At 42.9% G+C, this 18,606-nt stretch overlaps 2 protein-coding genes across 9 annotated transcripts in view; one reads left to right on the top strand and one right to left on the bottom strand.

Moving 5' to 3' along the window:
- HNRNPA2B1 (heterogeneous nuclear ribonucleoprotein A2/B1) overlaps positions 1-7,209 on the bottom strand; it is a 17,177-nt gene extending 9,968 nt beyond the window's left edge. Inside the window, exons 1-3 of one of the 4 annotated variants that reach the window (XR_011048518.1) lie at positions 7,014-7,209; positions 1,783-1,893; positions 686-832 (exon numbers count right to left, since the gene is read on the bottom strand). Coding sequence is in view for 3 of the 4 variants with exons in the window: in XM_068404591.1 (XP_068260692.1) it covers positions 686-832; positions 1,783-1,893; positions 7,014-7,043 (288 nt within the window). In the remaining variant the exon portion in view is untranslated. Of the gene's footprint in view, positions 1-685; positions 833-1,782; positions 1,894-5,505; positions 5,805-7,013 lie in introns of those variants that run through there. The other 3 variants (XM_068404591.1, XM_068404592.1, XM_068404593.1) reach the window with 3 other exon arrangements.
- Positions 5,071-18,606, top strand: CBX3 (chromobox 3). Of its 5 annotated transcripts, XM_068404595.1 has the most exons (6): positions 7,316-7,405; positions 9,053-9,103; positions 13,016-13,158; positions 14,732-14,897; positions 16,278-16,372; positions 17,962-18,606. In XM_068404595.1, the coding sequence occupies exons 2-6, from the start codon at positions 9,080-9,082 to the stop codon at positions 18,086-18,088; spliced, it is 555 nt and encodes a 184-aa protein (XP_068260696.1). In that variant the 5' UTR covers positions 7,316-7,405; positions 9,053-9,079; the 3' UTR covers positions 18,089-18,606. The 5 variants fall into 5 exon arrangements, with proteins under 5 accessions (XP_068260699.1, XP_068260698.1, XP_068260696.1 ...); XM_068404598.1 differs by lacking the exons at positions 7,316-7,405; positions 9,053-9,103 and adding an exon at positions 5,071-5,187; XM_068404597.1 differs by lacking the exons at positions 7,316-7,405; positions 9,053-9,103 and adding an exon at positions 6,169-6,500.

Raw genomic sequence — 18,606 nt, 5'->3', positions numbered from 1 at the left:
TAAACTGGTAAATCTTCCTAGAGCTCCCACAATGTGGCAAAGTCACCTAGAATCTGCACTTACTCCTCAAGTACCTCCACGCCACAGTAACCTGGCTGAAAAGTTTACAGGTACACTGAATTCCTGTGCACACACCTAATTTGTACCCTGAAGTTTAAAACAAAATATGCCTGGGGCTAAAACCAGAGTAGTCCTAAGATGATTTTGTACACCACCACTGGAATGAAGAAGAGTTTCTCAACTACATTCTCCATTTTTAGTCACTTCAGTTATACACCTTTCAGAAATATCCAAGATCATCTTAGAATAGAGTCAGGAGAGATTGATAGGAGTTTATTCATTTGAGGTTTAGTAAAGTAACCATTCCAGAGAAGAGTTAGTTTGGAATTTGCATAATTACATGTACTTGACATATTTTCTCTAACAATACTTTCAAACCCCAGTTGCATCCCTTGCAGACATGATTCTACAACCAGAATAACTTAATAGTTCACTGTAATGATAGACATTTAGCTAACAGTGTCATAAGACAGTAAGCATGGGAAATAGTGCCTCAACTACAGCCTTTTAACTAGAGAATTTAAACCCAGGAAATTTCAAACAAGAACAAAGCTTAACTATCCGATCAAAACAGAGATTCCTTTTCCAAAGCACGAAAAGTATCTGCTTTCAAAGCCATACTTACCTCTCTAGCCACAGCTCTCTTAGGCTCAACCACCCTCCCATCAATTGTGTGAGGTCTTGCAGCCATGGCTGCATCAACTTCAGCCATGGAGGAGAATGTTACAAAACCAAACCCCCTTGATCTTTTGCTTGCAGGATCCCTCATTACCTAAAAACAATAAACATGTTTAAACCACTTCCACCTGTCTCATGTTAAGCTTAATACTAACAACATTTGCAGAAAACATGTGAACTTCATTTCATTTTCCTTGACATGATTTCAAAACACAATTGTAATAACGTAGCAGGCTATGCCGATTAAGTGCGTAACGGCACTGCTGGGCATCACAGAAATTCAAACTATTGTTATCCTCCAAGACTCTACCCGTAACGCAGAAATGCTGCTGTATCAGTGATAAACGCTTATGTTTGTTTTCTCAAAAAATCAAACAGAATTTCTTCTAAGCCTTCTGAAGACCACAGACTTTTTGTTATTTGTGTTATGAAGTATGTGTTTACTGCTCTCAAAACAAATTCAGTGGAGGAACTTCTGCAAGAGTCACCATCCCTGAAGGCATTTAAAAGATGTATAGATGTGGCGCTTAGGGATGTGGTTTAGCGGTGGACTTTGGCAGTGTTAGGTTTACAGTTGGACTTGATGATCTTAAGGGTCTTTTCCAACCTAAAAGATTCTATGAAAACAGCACACAGAAAGACATCCTTTTCCAGCTTTATTGAGGCTGCTTACCACGATATCAGCTTTCTTCCAAAGGTTACCAATCACACAGATGTAATAGTGCTCTGTGTAAGCACTCCCTAATGCACTTCAGCCAGTGACACCCAAGTCAATTTTAAACTGTTGAAGTCAGTGATTAGAGATAATCTGGGAGATTTTACAGGAAACAGATTCTGTATGCTCCCTAACTGTATCAACAGAGTGTGCAATGCAAAGTCTGTGCACAGCTTCAATGGACTGAATTACGTATAAACCAACCAACTGTACACTTAAGAAAATTTAATATTCCATCTTTTCATTAAGCTATCCAGAAAACAAACTCCCCACTTCTACAATTTCTAAACATTCTATGCCATTGTTGCGCATTGGTATGGCAAACTTACCACACAGTCTGTAAGCTTTCCCCATTGCTCATAGTAACTCCTCAAGCTTTCCTCTGTTGTTTCAAAGCTTAAGCCACCAATAAACAGTTTGCGGAACTGCTCCTTTTCCCTCTATCACAGAAAAGATTTACATTAATATAATTAACAATACCCCCTCTGCATCAGCATAATTAGACAAGATTTTCTTAAGTGTCAAGAACTTTCAGTCAGATCTATTTTTCAAAATTAGGCTTGGTTCTTCTAAATGTTCTACCACTATTCAAGACATTAAGCAATTTACACAATTCTACATGTTCACTTTTACAATACAGATTTTAATAATGTGCTGCTTCTCATCCCTCCCTTCAAATATTAAGAACAAGGGACCACGCTGAAAGACTTCCAGAATAGTCCTCTCAAAAATCTTTAGGAGTTGCTTTTTAAAGAAAAGGAAAATAAAAACAAAACCAAAAGTTCTCATTACAGATAACCAATTCAGTCAATAATGTCTGATTCTATTCCAGACGGCATTTATTTTTAAAAACCATTCTGGCTCAGATTGTTGCACGTGAATACTATCATGCTATTTATCCAAAGCTTTACAAATAAAAATAAATGAAGATACAGCTAAAGATACTCTAAAATGGGTCGCCAATTCATTTTTTCTCATTAATTATTAAAACTAATGGAAGCTGGAGCATCTGTAGAATTAATCTGGGATCCTGCATCATTGGAATTAGCAGTAAACCTATCCATCCTCAAGTGCAGCAGTATCAAAACTAAATGGATTCCCTTTAAACTGGATATCTGCATAATATATATTCGCATCTGTATCCACCAACATAAATTATGCTTCCAGTAAGACTTTGTTCTATTACCTTTCAGAGAAATTATCACTGCACTTGTTCAGCAGAAATTTCTGCTGTGATGACAAGTACATAATTAAAAAAACCCAGGACCAATAATAAGGTATTACATTTACTATTTTGTATGTGATATTATACCAAAGCAGGGAAAGACAACCTTACGACCTCTACCAGTTAAAAATACATTTAGACTAATTTTTGTATTAAGCAGCCATCGTAATTGTTATTTTCTACACACAACAGCACCACCAGATCATACATTTCTCAATTTCATACGTCAAAAGGCAACAATTAAAAAAAATGCACTATAAAAGTAGTCCTCTTCCATGAAATCAAAGATTTCAGAATGTTGTTTGAAAGAGAACTATCCTGTTAGGGACAAGAGAACTCAAATGCAATGATTACTTCAGTAACTCAGTACTGTTAATTAATTTTGAAAATAAAGAAAATCTGCTTGCGTGTTTGGTTTTGTGTTTTCTTTAGGGTGGTGGTTGTTTTTTCAACAACCCAAACACTGCATAGTTACTAGAACTGACAAACACAACATGACCAACTATGCATTGGACATTAAAATAATATAAAAAGGAAATTAAGACAACCAATGAGATTTGAAAAATAAGCAAAATAGTTCCATGCACATGCACGTAGACCAACATGTTTTCTGAGGTTGTCCAAGGCAGGCTTGGATCTAGATGCATCTAACAGGAAGACAATTACTGTAGGCAGTACTGATTCAGTTTTTGTTCAGAACGCATCACCCTGTTGCCAGCTGGAGCTACTGCAGTCTGACAACGAAGTCAACCATTAGAAAAATAAACTTCCCCCCCTGCGAATAAAAACTGTATTTGAGAACGATCAGTTGAAACATCTCTTAAAAAAACACTTGGAATGTGCTGTTGGATCTAGGGTTTTTTTCCTCTTAAGGAACACAGGAAGCTAGTACTGTCTCCTCCTTGTACAGACAGGCAAAATTAGACACGAGTTTAGAAGCAGCAAATCCATGTTATGTCAAGTTTCCTTTCACCTCATCTCTTAGAAGGAATAACGGAAAGGATGCTGTATAGCAGACCTGGACTAAAAAGTCATATGCTGCAAGTCATACTATCATTTATAATTTGAGGAGGCTAGCAGAGAAATCATTTTAAGCAACAACACTGTCAAAAAAATCCTGCCTTCAAATGACTTCAGTTCTGCTGCTTGAAAATTAGGGACTGCTTGCTACAGTTTCACAGGCCCACAAAAGACATTTTCCTATATAATCTGTGCGTCTAATGATGCACATTAATATTCTTATAAAAATATGAGAATCAAGCAAATTTAGTTGGCAGGTAGCATTTTTCCAGTAACTGTTAGGTTTACCTTTGTAACCAGTTATTAGCACATAAATGAAACTCAAGGAAAGAATGGAATTTATCAGCTGTAACAACTGCATTTGTTTTTTAAAGGACAAACGTATACCACATTACTAATAAACATTAAACAGAATAATAACACACTTTACAGATGTATGAGGAAATCTTAATGAACTCTGCAGAATCTTCGTTAGTGCTTATTTTAAGTCTTCCTTCACAGGCTTAAAGCAACACTTCGAAGGACTGGAAAATGTGTAGCCTTTGCTGGAAAATTCATCATCAGAGCAAGGAAATGTGTTTTACATAGCAATAATGTATGCACAAATACGCCAAGCTGACCCCAGACTTCTGCGGAGTTAGGAACCCGAGTAACAAGAACGGTTTACAGAAGCAAGCGAGGGGGATCTCTGAACTACTACGGCTAGGCCTGCCAAAAGCAAAGCTAGGTTTACTGGGCCCAAACTAGAAAGACACTGCTCTCCGCCCTCCCACAAGCGCCCCGTTAGCCCCCATACGTTCTACAGGGCTTTGCAATCCAACAGCCTGGTCCTCCCGCCACCCCCGCAGCCCAATGTTATCAGGAGCGAAGCGGTTACCGCGCCGGCTCCGCCATGTGGCGGCTGTCAGGAAGACAGGGGCCCCCGCAGCTAGGAGGGGAAAATGGCGCCCAGAAGCTGCCGTCGCCTCCGGGGACAGCGATGCAGCGGGAAGGAAAGAACTTCTGTAAGCACCGACCCAAGATAAAAAAAAAAAAAAAAAACAAAAAAAAACCACAAACCAACCAACCAACCAAAAAAACCCACAAAACACAAAGAAAGAAAAAACACCCGGGTCCTCGGGCTAAAGAGAAACCAAGTGCTGCAAACGGCTTCTACCGTGCGCCTACGCACACGGCACCAGGAAGCGCCTGCAAGCGCTGTTTTCCGCCCCCGCAGATACTACAGGACTACAGCTGCCTGCCCGCCTCGCAGCCCCTCCCGCCTTACGCGCTTTCTCCCCCTCGGAGCCATGCTCACATCCTCACGCACAAGCGAGTCCCGGCGCCGCCATTTTACCCCTCCCCCGGCCTCCGCCATTACTGGCAGCGCCGCCCCGGCCGGTCAGCACCTCGCAGGGCAAAGGCGACTCCCCGGACCGCGCGCTGACTGACCTCCATAGCCGCGCGTCCCCCTCCTCCACCGCCACCTTAACGGCGGCTCGGCTAACGGGTACGTTAAGCGATTTAACAACTCGTCACCCGCCATGCACGGCTACCGCAGCTTCCGCCTCCTCTCTCGGGCTGCGCACCAGCCCCAACTGCCGCTTCCAGAACCTTCCTCTCCGCTAACGCTTCCCTCTACGGAAAGACACACAGCCCCTCTACCCGCCGCGCACCGACCGGGAGCCGGCAACGGCACCCAGACCCGCGCTGACCAGGGCTCAAAGCCCGCTTGTAACGCCCAGACCCGGAAAAATTCACTCCGTACGGGTAACCAAACGTCCCACCCTCCTTAAAAGCAAACTCTGAATTTTCCCTTTTCACGTACCATATTCTTCATGGTTTACGTATTCCTGCTCGAGAGTACCGTACAACCGGTCAGTAATGGCTGCCTTAATGTTACGTAATTTGAAATTCAGCTCCCCGTAGTGCTGGCGCCCTCCTTCTCCAGCACAGGCTCGCTTCCGAGGCTTTAGTTTTTTTTAAAAAAAAAAAGCTTGAATCTAGAGCTTAAATATCTCCAAAGGGGCAGCAGTTCTGTATAACGCCCCTACGTGTTTTTATCGCGTAATAAAAAGTCATCAACTGTTAGTAATGGCTGTCTCCGAAATGAGCCGAAGGAGCCGTCGTCGTCAAGCTTATCCGCTTCGACAGCCGCCGGAAAAAGCCGAAAGGCGAATCGCAGCCCCTTCGGCTCTCTTCGGCAATTTCCGGAACTTGCCGAAGCCGACACGAATGGCGCTCGGAACCTGCTCGGCAATTTCCGCAAAAAACGACGCAGCAGTCATCCGACTAACCCAGCCCGTTCGGCAATTTCCGACAACGGAAGAGACTCGCGATACGTGCCCGAGCGGAGACGAAACGGCCCCGACCACCACTGGCACCGTGTCGGTTTTTTTTTTTACCGGAAATTGCCGAACGGCCCCGAAGGCTCAAAGCGAGGGGTTATAATTAGCCGAAAGCGGCCTCGCGTCCCTCCCCACCCCCCCGCCACCTGTGGTACTGGCACGGGGCGGGCGGGTGCAGGGCGAAGTGCACCCCCGAAATCTCCCCCTTGTCGTTGACGGCCTGGCCCCTTCCCCCTCCGCCCAGGCAGAAGGAAGTGATTAACTACCCAGATTTTGGCGCGAGCGCCGACACACCGCGGGGGCCCGGCAGCCAGCGGAGGGAGGCGGACTTCGCCGCAGCCTGCTCCCTTCTATCCGGCACCGCCGACACCGGGCGCGCCGCCCGCTTCGGCGCTCTGTTCTTCCTTCCTTCTTGCTCTCCTTCCCTCCCTCCCTTTTTCTCTCCTCAGCGGCCCCGCACGCACCGCGACAAAGGGTGAGTGCTGCCGCCCTGCGCACCAGGGAAATGGCGCTGGAGCTGCTCCTTTCTTCCCGCCCCCTCCTCTCTCCTCTTCCCCCCCAGCTCCCGTGGAAGGCCGGCGCGGCTCCACCGCGGCTCCCCACCCGGAGCGAAGCCTCCCCAGCCGATTCGGACCTCCTTCCCTACTAATAAAACGAGTTTTCAAGCTCCCTCCCGGTGCTTTCCAAACCCCCTTGCGCCCCGCCCCCGCTAACGATTAGGCCTCTCCGCCGCAACGCGGGAAATGGCCACGCTCCAAACGGCCCCCTCGGCCACGCCGCAGCGAGCTTCAAACCCACCCCGGCGCTCCCTGCCCGCCCTCCCCGCTCCCGGGGCTCGCTCAGGCCGCCCTCCCGCACCAACTTAAGGCCTCGCTCTGCAGCGGGCGTTGTCCGCTCCGGCCTAACGCACCCTCATGGCGGCGGCCATCATGGCGGCTAGTTACCAGGCGCCGCGGACCCGTTCCCCCACCCGCCGACCCCGGCTCACCCAGTCGCTTTCTCTGTCGCCGCGAGGCATCTTCCTTCTTTTGGACGCCTGACGCGGTCCTGCGCTAGCCCCCCGTTGGAGAGACGTCTTGGCCCCCCTCCTGTGCTGGCGGCGACGACGGTAGGAGGTTGCAGCTCGCGCGTAGGCGGCGTCGTGCGCTCTGCCCCGTCAGCCGCCGGCGCGCAGTGCTCGGGCCAGCCCAGCCAGCCGCCGCGCCCGCCCTGCGCTGCGCCGCGCCGCTGCCGCCCAACCGCTCCCCACCCCCTCCCGCCCTCTCTCCCTCCCTTCCCCCACCCCCCGCCTCAACCCCCCTCAGATGTCGCTGTTGCTCAGTGCGCGCAGGGCGAGAGCGAGGAGGAGACGGGAGACCCGAGCGGCTGGGCACCATTGAAGTCTGTATCCTTCTCTTTCTCCCCCTCTTTCTCTCGCTCCAGCCGCCTCCTTCCTTCCCTCCCGCCTCCGACTCCCCTTCCCTCTGTGCCCCGCGGAGCGGGCCTCGCCTGCGGGCCGCCGCAGGGAGATGCAGGGCACAGCCTCCCCCCCTCCCCCGTCAGTACGCCGCCGCTTCCGTGGCGGCGGGGGGTAACGGGAGGAGCAGGGCTGCCGGCGGGTCGCGGCCCCGGAGCTTGCACGGCCCACGCGGGAGGGAGGGCCCCGGAGCGAGCGGGCTTTGGCGCGGGGGAGGAGGACTGCGCCGGGGGCGGGGGCAGCGGCACCCGCGCGGCGGTGGCGGCGGACACGCTCGGGAGACAAAGCCAGCCCGCCACCGCCGAGGGGCGGCCCCCGCCACCGGGCGGCCCTGCTCCGGGAGGCGCCGGCGGCGGGTGCCGGGCCCGAGGGAAACGTGGCGGGGTGGGGGAAGCGGCGTGGAAGGGGCTCTGGCGGTGGGGGCGCGGCGCACGGGGCCTGCCGGGCGGCGGCGGCTACCTGGGGCGGGAGCGGCGGGCCCCGGCCCTCGCTGTGGGGCGGCGGGCCGGCCCCGCGCCGCCCGGGGCGTCCCCGGCGGCCTCACGTGCGCCCACCGCAGGCCCGAGGCGCAGCCTCCCCCGGCAGGCCTCCGAGGGCTGCCTGGGTTTTCTGGTGGGGGTGGCACCGCGTTTTTGTTACCAGTGGTGGTGGTGTTTCTTTTCTCCTTCGTCCTGCCTTTCAGCCGGGGACAAGACAAGCCCCTCAGCGCTGGGGCGCTAGTCCCTGCCCATCTCCCACTGCACCTACCCCACCGCCTATGGGACTGCCAAAATCCATCTCCCGTGTCAGGGGAGAATTGGGCGGGATTGCTGAGTCCGGGAGGTTTTCTGGCCGTGAAGGACTTTCTCTTTTGCCTTGCCCAGGCACATGGGGAATTATAACAGTTCTATAGTTTGCAGTGGGGCGGGGACAATACATGCCTAAGGAGGTGGCCGGTACGAGAAATGACATGGAAAAGGGGATGGATTGTGTTCAACATCATTTGCGTGGGTTAAATATGTAGTATGTGCAGCTTAGCTGAGTTAATATCACTCTTAGGACCTTAACTCTTGCAAACTTGAGAATCAGAAGGCAACGTTACAGTTGCATTAAGATAACTATTTGCTGTTTATAAGCATTTACTATGATGTAAGTGTAATGGGTGACTCATTATTACACTGCAGATGTGTAGCTGCTCCCCACCAGATTTGCAGTTAATAAACCTAGGTATATCTTGATTAACTGCTAGAATCTGAACTCCTGTTCTATTGGGTTTAAGGAAATAAGCATCCCTGATGGTCCTCCCCCTTTTCTCTAGGAATATCTCTGTGCCTTAGAAGGCCATGGGAAAAACATTTTTTCAACCCTATATACCACTTTGACAGTATTGTTTATCCTGGCTAGCATAATGGTGCGTTACTGGGTTATGCCGGACAAAGTAGTAACCTACTTTTTGTTCTGGATTTAATCCGTATTATTAGAAATGTTATATGCAGTGAATACATGGGGGTTGGAACAAGGACCATGCTTGTATTGGGATGCCTTTCTTTGAGTAATGTAAACTTCCTTTTAATTGTCATGCATTTTTCTAGTAAAAGCTCTGCAAGTCTGCAATAAAAATGGCCTCCAATAAAACTACATTGGTAAGTTCATGCACCCCTAAAGTATATAAGGATTTAATCAACATATTTTTCTTCAAACTTATAACTTGGCATCTCCATTTAAAAGATACATCCACATCTCCCCTCCCCAGCATTATTCTGACCAAAATTTCAGATCCAGAAAGTAAGGCTACTAGAAAGGACATTGTCTTTGGCTTTAATAAATCTGTCATTTCTAAAGAGACCTATTGGGAAAAAAATATTAAAAGGCTCTGCACTATTCCATCTGTCCTGTGGTAGAAAACATTAAGGATTTTTTTAGCTTCCTTTCAGCACACCATGTAATTCATCATATATGTGAAAAATAAAATCCAAATCATGTATTCATTTAATTTCTTCCAGTGTATTTGGGGAAAACTAATTGCCCAAGAAAAGGCAATCTTTACAGATGAAGAATAATGTTCTTGGGAAATGATGTGGCATAGTTAAGATGCCTTTTGAAATGATTTTTAACAACGGTTTCTTTGAATTTCATAGGAGCAGAGATTATCAGATGTCAGCCCCTCCTGGACCATTTTAGTGATGCATTCATGGATCTCAAGTCCTGTAAAGCTTTGCTTGACATTAAAATATGGACTTCTAAGGGCAGTTGGTTGCTGGTTACCATTCAACTAATAATGATACATAGTTTTGTGAAAGACAACTGAAAAAGTATAGCGTGATATGCATCTGAGGTTGAGGTGGGGAAATAAGCAAAAATACATATGTACAATTCAAAATTTGGATAGCAGAGCAACTGATTTATGATGTGCTCGAAAGTCCTGTTCTTAAATTTACTGAAATGATTACTGGTTGACCCAGATCAAGATATACTAAAATCTTGTATTAACTCCTGGCTTAGAAGTGCAACGTAGTCCTTCCTTTATATTGTATGATAACTATTTTAAAAGATTTTGCCAAGGTGAATGTCTGAACTTTCTGTGAGTAATTGATTGCTCACTTTTCTCTAATTTGAGGAAGAGGAGGAGTTAGCCAGCCTGGGCAGGGGGTGCCTCAGGGAGAGGAAAGAATTTGTGAATGCAGTATTTTTAATCTTATAATGTTGTTGAGAATTTTGCTGCACAGGTCAGGAAAATCAGTTATGGTTACCATGGGAACCGTAACTAATTCTGCTTCGTTATGTGTTTGCATGCCAAACCTAAATGTATTAAGGGATAGCATAGCTCTGGAACAGTAATTCTGAATTTGTTACCTCTTGTATGTTAAAATCCTTCACTACAGTGTCACACCAGTGTTTTAATCTTGCCCCTCAGAGAAAGAGTGATTATCCACTGGAGAGCATCTGCATCTGTCGTATGTGACTTCTGAATGCAGAAAGGGAAATGAACCATAGATCAGCATTCAGTGGTCAAATGCCCAAGTTGCAGCTTACAACATGCAACCCTAGAGAAGGGAGCTTCAGGGGTCTAGGGGACATTTAGCACCCTCTAACTTCAGTCAGGTACCACATTTATTTCTGGGCAGAGATTTACATTGGCTTGTGTAATCTCAGAATGTACAGGTTTTTAACAAATGTTCGGTATTTCTGTAGGCTCCACAATCAACATCATTTGCGTAGGTTAAATACGTAGTATTTAACATAGCGTAGGTAAATATGTAGGGAACAATCAAGTATTATTTGAATAGTTTGGAAAAGCTCAAGAGTTTGGAAAGCAGTGCTGATGCACATGAGAACTTAATTGAATCTCTAATATTTAAAACAAAAAGAAACATACTCTTGATTTTGTTATTTCTTACTGCACTTCAAGAAAAAAATACAGACCCCCATGACATTCGTTTTCTTCTGTGGAAGATTATGTAGATATTTAAGTCTTAGAAAGTAAAAAAAAAAATGTTGCTTTGATACAGAAATCCAAAACATTTATCTTTAAGTGACAAGAATTAGTGGAGCCGCAAAGAATACCAGAAAACAATCTTCCATTGAATCAAAGAATTGTAGTCCAACGGAGAACACAGATGGAGATGTTCCCCACTTGTAGCCTGCTTGCCTCATCACCAGTAATTACAATGTTATTACTATGGTATACTGAGTCTGTGTCTTTCTCCCCCACCCCCCCACCCCCCACTTCTTTTTTTGTTTTCCTCATCTCTACCCGTTTCTCTTTTTCACACATTTCTTGAAAGAAGCTGCCTTCATAGATGCGTTGGACATCTTCATGTTTTTATTTTCCTTCAATTTCAGTCTTAGATTTTTTTTCCTGTGGAGGCAAAAAAAGCCAGTGTGCTTAAGTTGACACTTTTCAGACATAAATGCTGTGGTCAAAATAACACCTGGGATATGCAGGCAGTTAAAATCAAATTGGAAATATATGCTCTATTTTAGATAATCTCTCTTCTATGCTTCCAAATCAAAACAAATGTCACATGAGATATAATCATATACAGAAACTTGCTGTTTGAAAGAGAAACTTGACACTTTTCCTGGTCTTCGTTGTTTGCACCTTCAATTTATGGGTTGCTAACTAGAGTAAAGCTATTTTGGGGAGGGAGGGAAAAATTAATTATGAAAAATAAGGGGCACAAAGACAGGGCTTTGGAAAGAAAGAATTGGCTTCAAATCTTCAGTTTACAAAAAGAAGAGTTTTTCTTGTGTCTAAAAGATAACTTTTTTTTTTACCTTTCACCATGTCAAGACAAAATTCTAAAAAGTCTAAAAATTTGACTGTTTCAAAATTGCTTTGCAATATTCTCAAACTAACCCACATGAATTCTAGAGAGGACTAGAGAAAGGCTGTCAAGCAAATAGAGGTGCTCTGTGATTTTTGCTTGTCTTTTTTCTGTTCTGTAGGAAGTGCGTCAGTGAGGGACTAGTTCTGTCCTCTTTGATTTAGGGTGCTGCATGACTATATGTTTTAGGAGCTTAATACTGCTCCCGTTAGTTTATGGCTGCCACTTTAACAATTTCGTTATAAAGTGCAGTCCAAAATGGCAAGTAAACTGCTTTTGGTCTGCTAGTGCTCCAGAAATGTGATATGACAACATGATAGGCTTGTTCCAACCTTTTTAAGATTACAAACAAGGAAATTCTGAAATGTGTCCTTCTATTACTATTTAATTGTGCCTTATTAAACTGGGAATGCCTTGAGGATGATGTGGATGTAATATTTATTTTAAGAACTTAAAGAATATTATTTGAAGTATCAAATGTAAACTTAAAATACTTATAAAGTTTTTTAAGTTAGCAAAATTTCATTTATGTGTTAAGTGCTGTACTTAAGTGTAGCTGTCTTAAATTTTTGCGCCTTTGTGACATCTGTTTGAATGTAAGTTACATTGGTGCGTGGCTAAGAATGAGAAGGGACTGCAGTAATGGAATGCTCCTAGCATGCATCCTGTTCCGTAGTTATGGGTTATTGTTGAATATTTTGCTTATTGTAGCAATACATCATAAACTTTGCTCACATCAGCTTCTCCTTTTTTTGGAAAAGGTAGTACCCACCTTTTTTTGAGTAGCATCCCTTTTCTATTTTATGCATTTTCACAGTTCCCTTACTACTTTTCTGTACTCCTGCCTTATGCTGTTTCTTGCCCTCTGCCTTTTCACAGGCATAGAATTAACTTTTAGAAGCTTCATAAATTTTTGAACATGTAGCACTCCGAGAATTAAATTTATAAGGGGAGTGGAGGCACTAAGTGTATGGACAAAAATATTTCACCTTTTTAAAAACTGATGTTGGGTATCTCATTAAGCAACTGAAAAAAAACCAAAACACTAACATGTCTTGCTCAGGTTACCTGACCACATGCGTTAACGTAAAAGGAGTCTGAGCTGCTGGCTTTAGTATGAATAAGTACATGATCCTTTGCTGTTTATTGAGCAAAGTTGGATTTGGCCAGCAAAGTAACTGTGTAAAGCAAAAGAATGAATAACGTCATTCTGAATTTCTTTTGTAGCACAAAATGGGAAAGAAACAGAATGGCAAAGGTAAAAAAGTTGAAGAGGCAGAGCCTGAAGAATTTGTTGTGGAGAAAGTCCTGGACAGACGTGTTGTAAATGGAAAGGTGGAATACTACTTGAAGTGGAAAGGATTTACAGAGTAAGGCATTACCTATTATTTTTTTTCTGGTAGAATGCTAAATACTAACCACTTATTTTAAATAACTATGCAGAGAGGGAGTTGGATGATGGGGGTACATTTTAAAGAACCTCAAGAGAAGGACATCCATAAATGCATATTGAAGTGGGGCAGTCAAGTATGAAAATAAAATAGAAGATATGTAGCTTAGTGCTTGTGCTACCTAAAATGTTTCAAGACTTTTACCAAGTCCTTAGTGATTGTTCTTTTGCCACTGTTCTTTGATTTAGCTTGTGTCAATATCTGTCAAGGTAAGATAGACTGACAGTTCTGGTGGAATGAATGTTACTTCTGAGTGAGAAATTTTGCAGGGATTTAAACTGTAGGCAGCTCTGAAGTGATGAATTTGAAGCAGATAGTTTGCTTATTATTCACTTTTCTGAACTGCTCTCAGATTAGATGAATTTGCCTAAGGAATTCTGTGGTATGGTTGTCTTCATTAGGCCTACCCGAAAGGTATCTTTTGAGTCTCTTTCACAGGCCTTATGGAAGCACAAGAAAACCTTACAGTAGACTTAAAAAAGTTGAGTGTTAAAGAAGGCACATAGTTGTGCCTCCTCCCTGCTTCCTGTGACACTTTCTGGCAGACTACTTTACTAGCTGAAAAAAGGTGATGCACCTAGCGTTTGAGCATAAGTAGTTACATATGCAGTCATATTATTGTTGCATACCTCCCAAAGTGATTTCATTGCAACTTTCTGTGTTCTAGCACCTGAAATTTGTGTAGTGGTAAGTGCATAAATGAAAAACACAATGTGTTTAGTATTCGAGGGTCTGATTTGAAGTTGTAAAAATGTGTTTTAGTAACTGAAAATAGTTTGGCTTCCTGCTTGTGCAGTAGCGCTGTGGCAGTATTTGTGCATGAGGACTTCTGAAGAGGTGCTTAGTTGTTGTAGGGAACATTCATGGACTTCTTAAAATTTTAGTTAACAGAATGCACACTTACTGGAACATTTGCAGTGCCCAGCTGTGGACGTGGAACCTTTGTTCCCCCCCTGCAGTCAACTGGAGGAGGGAAGATAGTTCTGAGTATAGTTGATCTCAGTGCTCGAAGATAACTTTTGAGAGCATTCCTTGTATATAGAAGCTTAGGCATACTTACGCTGTTTGTAGCGAGTGTTGTGTACATTCTGTTCTCTCTAAGTCTTAGTGCTCATATCTTATGGTTTGTTTGCATGGTCAGTCTTTAGAGGAACCAGGGAAGAAAGTCAGTTTAAATGGACAGGTAGGTTTTGGTTGGGTGTGATTGCTTGTTTTAACTCCTATGATCCCACACAGATCATAGGAGACAATAGAGCTGCCTGTTGTCTATCTGCAGTTTAAGAACATTGTTTTTCAACAGTAGCAGAGCATACTTCTTTCAGTCATCAAATGCAGTACATGAGGGTTACTAAAGATAGCAAGATAAGCATCCTTAAGTTTAAGAAACCTGCCTTATATCATGAGAAAAAAACTAACTTGCTTAAGGTGAACAATGGCTAGTTTTATGTTTTTCTTCTTTTCCTAGTTTTACATAAATGTATGTATGTTTCAGTGCTGACAACACATGGGAACCTGAAGAAAACTTAGATTGTCCAGAGCTTATCGAAGCTTTTCTAAACTCTCAGAAAGCTGGTAAAGAGAAAACAGATGGTGCCAAAAGAAAATCTTTGTCAGATAGTGAATCCGATGATAGTAAATCAAAGAAAAAGCGTGATTCTGTAAGTATATGTTCATGTGCTAAGCTTTGTTTTTACCGTGTCTCTTCCCTACCTCTCCATCCCCATCTCCCCCAAAATCCTGTTGTGGCTTTGAGAATGAGACCAAACGTGGGTTTAAAACTGTAAAAATCGCACATCACCTGGAACTGTGGTTTGAAAAGGGTGATCATTTCTGGTGGTTAATGAGACTATCCAAATGGTGGGCAAAGATGATTGATTGACATGATGACTAAAAGTTCTTGCATTGTCCCATGTTGCTTACTCTGTAATTGAAAGTAAGACTGACTGAGAGTTAGTTATGAATGATATTAATTGGTCCGTTTGTATTAGAGCAAGAGGTTCATGAATGGAACAAAGATGAAGTTCTGTTTTGGCATTCATATTTAGCATATGATTTTAAATAGGTGAGTGGCAAGACGGCAAAATGTGAAGACCAGGCAGTTACTTAGATTAGGACCAGGCATGATGGTGGAGAGGGAGTAGGAAGGGTGACTGAGGAAAGCCTACCTTTTCTTAAAGGTCTGGGTTTCTCCTACAATTGAAGTGAAAGAACAACATGACAAATTTAGTGCTGATAAGTACAAAATAATGCATATATAATAACATGCTTAGTAGTTCACATTTTTCTCTGTAAACTTTCAAGCTAGCAGTTTGAAACAAAACTGGTTGGCAATGTCAGTGGTTTACTGAAGACACCTGTTGGATGTGTGGTTACTGTCAAAAAAGTTGGAAGGCATCAGAAGGAATAGTTGATGAATAATAATACAAACAATATTTTAGTTTCTGTATGAAGTCAATTGTGTGTCTTCATCTGGTACAGTAGTGGCCACTGTCTCAAAAAGGATATTGTGAACCTAGAGGAGCTAATACAGGAAGTGGTTGTGATATTCCTCGCCATCAGTGTGATCTCAGTGAGCCAAGAAGAGTTGAGGTATTCCCCAAGGGTGCAGTTTCACAGTTGGCTCAAGCCAGCCCAGATCTGTTGTTTTGCTGAAAAGGATGTGTTTTTCCCACTTCCAGGAGTGCGGTTTTGCTTTGCCTCTTTTGTTGCTTTTACTGGCCATGCTTGTTTGTTTATCTGCTATAAGGATTTTTAGATCACTTGTTTCATCTATTGAGTTTTCAGAACTAAGGGCTAGAAACATTGATGTAAAATTCCTTCATTGTTACTTTACATCTAAATGACTTGTCCTGAAGATCAGTCATGAAAAAATAAAATTAATGTCATCTTCAGACAATTATAGCTTTTATAATTATGTAAGGCTATATTTTTTGTTCTGATATACACATATATATACACAAGAATGCGTATATCTAGCTCTAATGCCAAAACAGAATTTTATCTTAAACTAGATAACAATCTTGTAACTTACTCAATAGGTCGATAAACCAAGAGGGTTTGCAAGGGGTCTTGATCCTGAGCGGATAATTGGGGCTACAGACAGCAGTGGAGAGCTTATGTTCCTCATGAAATGGTAAGCCTTACATCCACAGTTCTGGTCCATATTAAGGGAGGACAGGCAGTTGCACTTAGGCTAATGAGACAACTTCACTTCAGGAATACGGCAGCTGGTGATCTCCTTACTAACCTTGTATTCTTAGAAAAACAAAGCTTGTATAATCTGTTAGTACTTACTTACTCTTCCTTCCAAAACCAAAATAACTTTACCTTCTGTTGGTTCAGTTTTACAGAAGTAGAAGTTTGAAAGGTAAATTCTGATAAAATATGGAAAAATTGGCATTTGTACGGAAAAGCTGGATCTCAGTAGTGTTCTTGCTAAGGGAACAGCAGGCAGAACTCCAGCTTTACCTTTTTCAATAAGCAGAAGCCAGCTGCTGGATAGCCAGCCTTCTAACCAACTGTAGTGGCAGCTGTTCTGCGTGCAGCCAAGTGGATAGAGAATTGGAAGGAACTAGTGGAGGAAGCTGAGGTTGAGATGAACAACAAATGATATGAAGGAGAGGTTTATTGTTATGGGCTAGTAAGAGGGGAGAGTGATGGGGGGGAGTTTGCATTGTTGGGAGGGTAGAGGGAGACCAGCTTCATTAGCTGCAGCGTTGATGGGAGACTTCTTGTGTCTCCTCAGTGAACAAGTAGGATAAAATTAATTTTTTTTTCCAGTATTGAGAATACAAGAGATTAAATTAATATTTGCTGGGGGACGGATTTCTTATGGTGGTGGAATGAGAAGAATGATAGCTTTCGGCAGCCTTTGAGAAGGGCATAACTTTCTGAATGGAGTCAAACTGAGTGGTCTTCAGAGAAATGATTTGTCATGTGATATGCCTGCACTGCTGAAGATCAGTGCTTTGAAAGATTGTGTCTCCCTTTTGCCTTTTTAAATTCTCTATAAATTTTAAGTGAAACTTAGAAGAGTTGCAAAATATAGATTGTGACTGTCTGAATTTCTGTAGTGATAATTGGCAAAATCAAACATGAAGGAAATGTACAAAAATAAGCTTTATTTGTTTAGGTCAGTTGCAGCTGATTAGTTTTTCGTAATTGATTGTAGGCAGCAAACATAGATATGAATATGTATGCACAAAACTGACTTGTAAAGGCAGCATGCACTTTAAAATGTAATCTGAAGCATGTCAGACTGGAAAGTTTCTTTTATTACCCCAAGACAGCATCAAGAATAGCAGTATGAAATACAGTAAGCTACTTGCATAAACAGTAAATATAATTTAGATGTTAAGTACCACCTCTTAAGACTGATGCTGTTGATTTTTAAGTCTCACTTTGAAGTTTTCATTATGCTTCAAAAGACACAATTAGCGAAGTTTTACGTCTTTCATTACATACTGCAATAGGTAGCTGTATAAATGGTTCCCTTTGAATAGCGTTTTCTTTTCAAACAGAAAAAAATATGGGAAGGGAAGGAAGATGCAGCTAGGAAAACTTGCCATTAGCGTGGAAGTACTTGGTAGCTATAGTGAAAGGTATACTGAAAACTGATTTCTAGCTGACATTCTTTTCAGAACTTATGACCTATCACAAGCTGCTAAATTTGCTGAATTAATGTTTATGCATTTTCTTAAATCCTACTCTCTTCTACATCAGGAAAGACTCTGATGAGGCAGATCTGGTGCTGGCCAAAGAAGCTAATGTGAAGTGTCCTCAGATCGTAATCGCTTTTTATGAAGAGCGACTAACTTGGCATTCATGCCCAGAAGATGAAGCACAATAATTGTTTGCATTGCTTTTTTATATATATGATTATTAAAACCTGAAATTTGATTTATTAGCAATGTGAGAAGCATACATTCTAACAAGAATCAAATTTGATATTTTTTTGAAGTAGTATGTTTTGCATCAACAGCAAGTAAATAAAAGCTTTCTGCAACTTGTTTCATTTATCACAAGAGAGCATTTGATACTACTACTTCCTCCATATTAGGTAAAAGCTTTTATAAAACATTCATAAACTTCCATAGTTATTACAGAATCATAATGAATGTTTAAACAAGCTCACAGATGTTTTGTAGTCTTCTATACTATTGATGTGCATGTTATCTTCTTTACCCAAACCTACCCCTTTAAACCTGTAGAATCATTCTTTTTAGTATTTGGGATCACTTGGTCCCAAGAAGACCAGGTGAAAATTAACTTTGTAGTAATTTGAATGTTATCAGACTGTATATTGTTTACTTTATTGTAAATACTGGTGAACAGTGGTCAATAAAATAGTTTTATATTCTTCCTTTA

The sequence above is a fragment of the Nyctibius grandis genome, chromosome 7 (genome assembly GCF_013368605.1).
Source record: "Nyctibius grandis isolate bNycGra1 chromosome 7, bNycGra1.pri, whole genome shotgun sequence".
Classification (NCBI taxonomy): domain Eukaryota; kingdom Metazoa; phylum Chordata; class Aves; order Nyctibiiformes; family Nyctibiidae; genus Nyctibius; species Nyctibius grandis.
The sequence above is the reverse complement of the archived record's forward strand: the minus strand, read 5'-3'. Positions and strand labels throughout refer to the sequence as shown.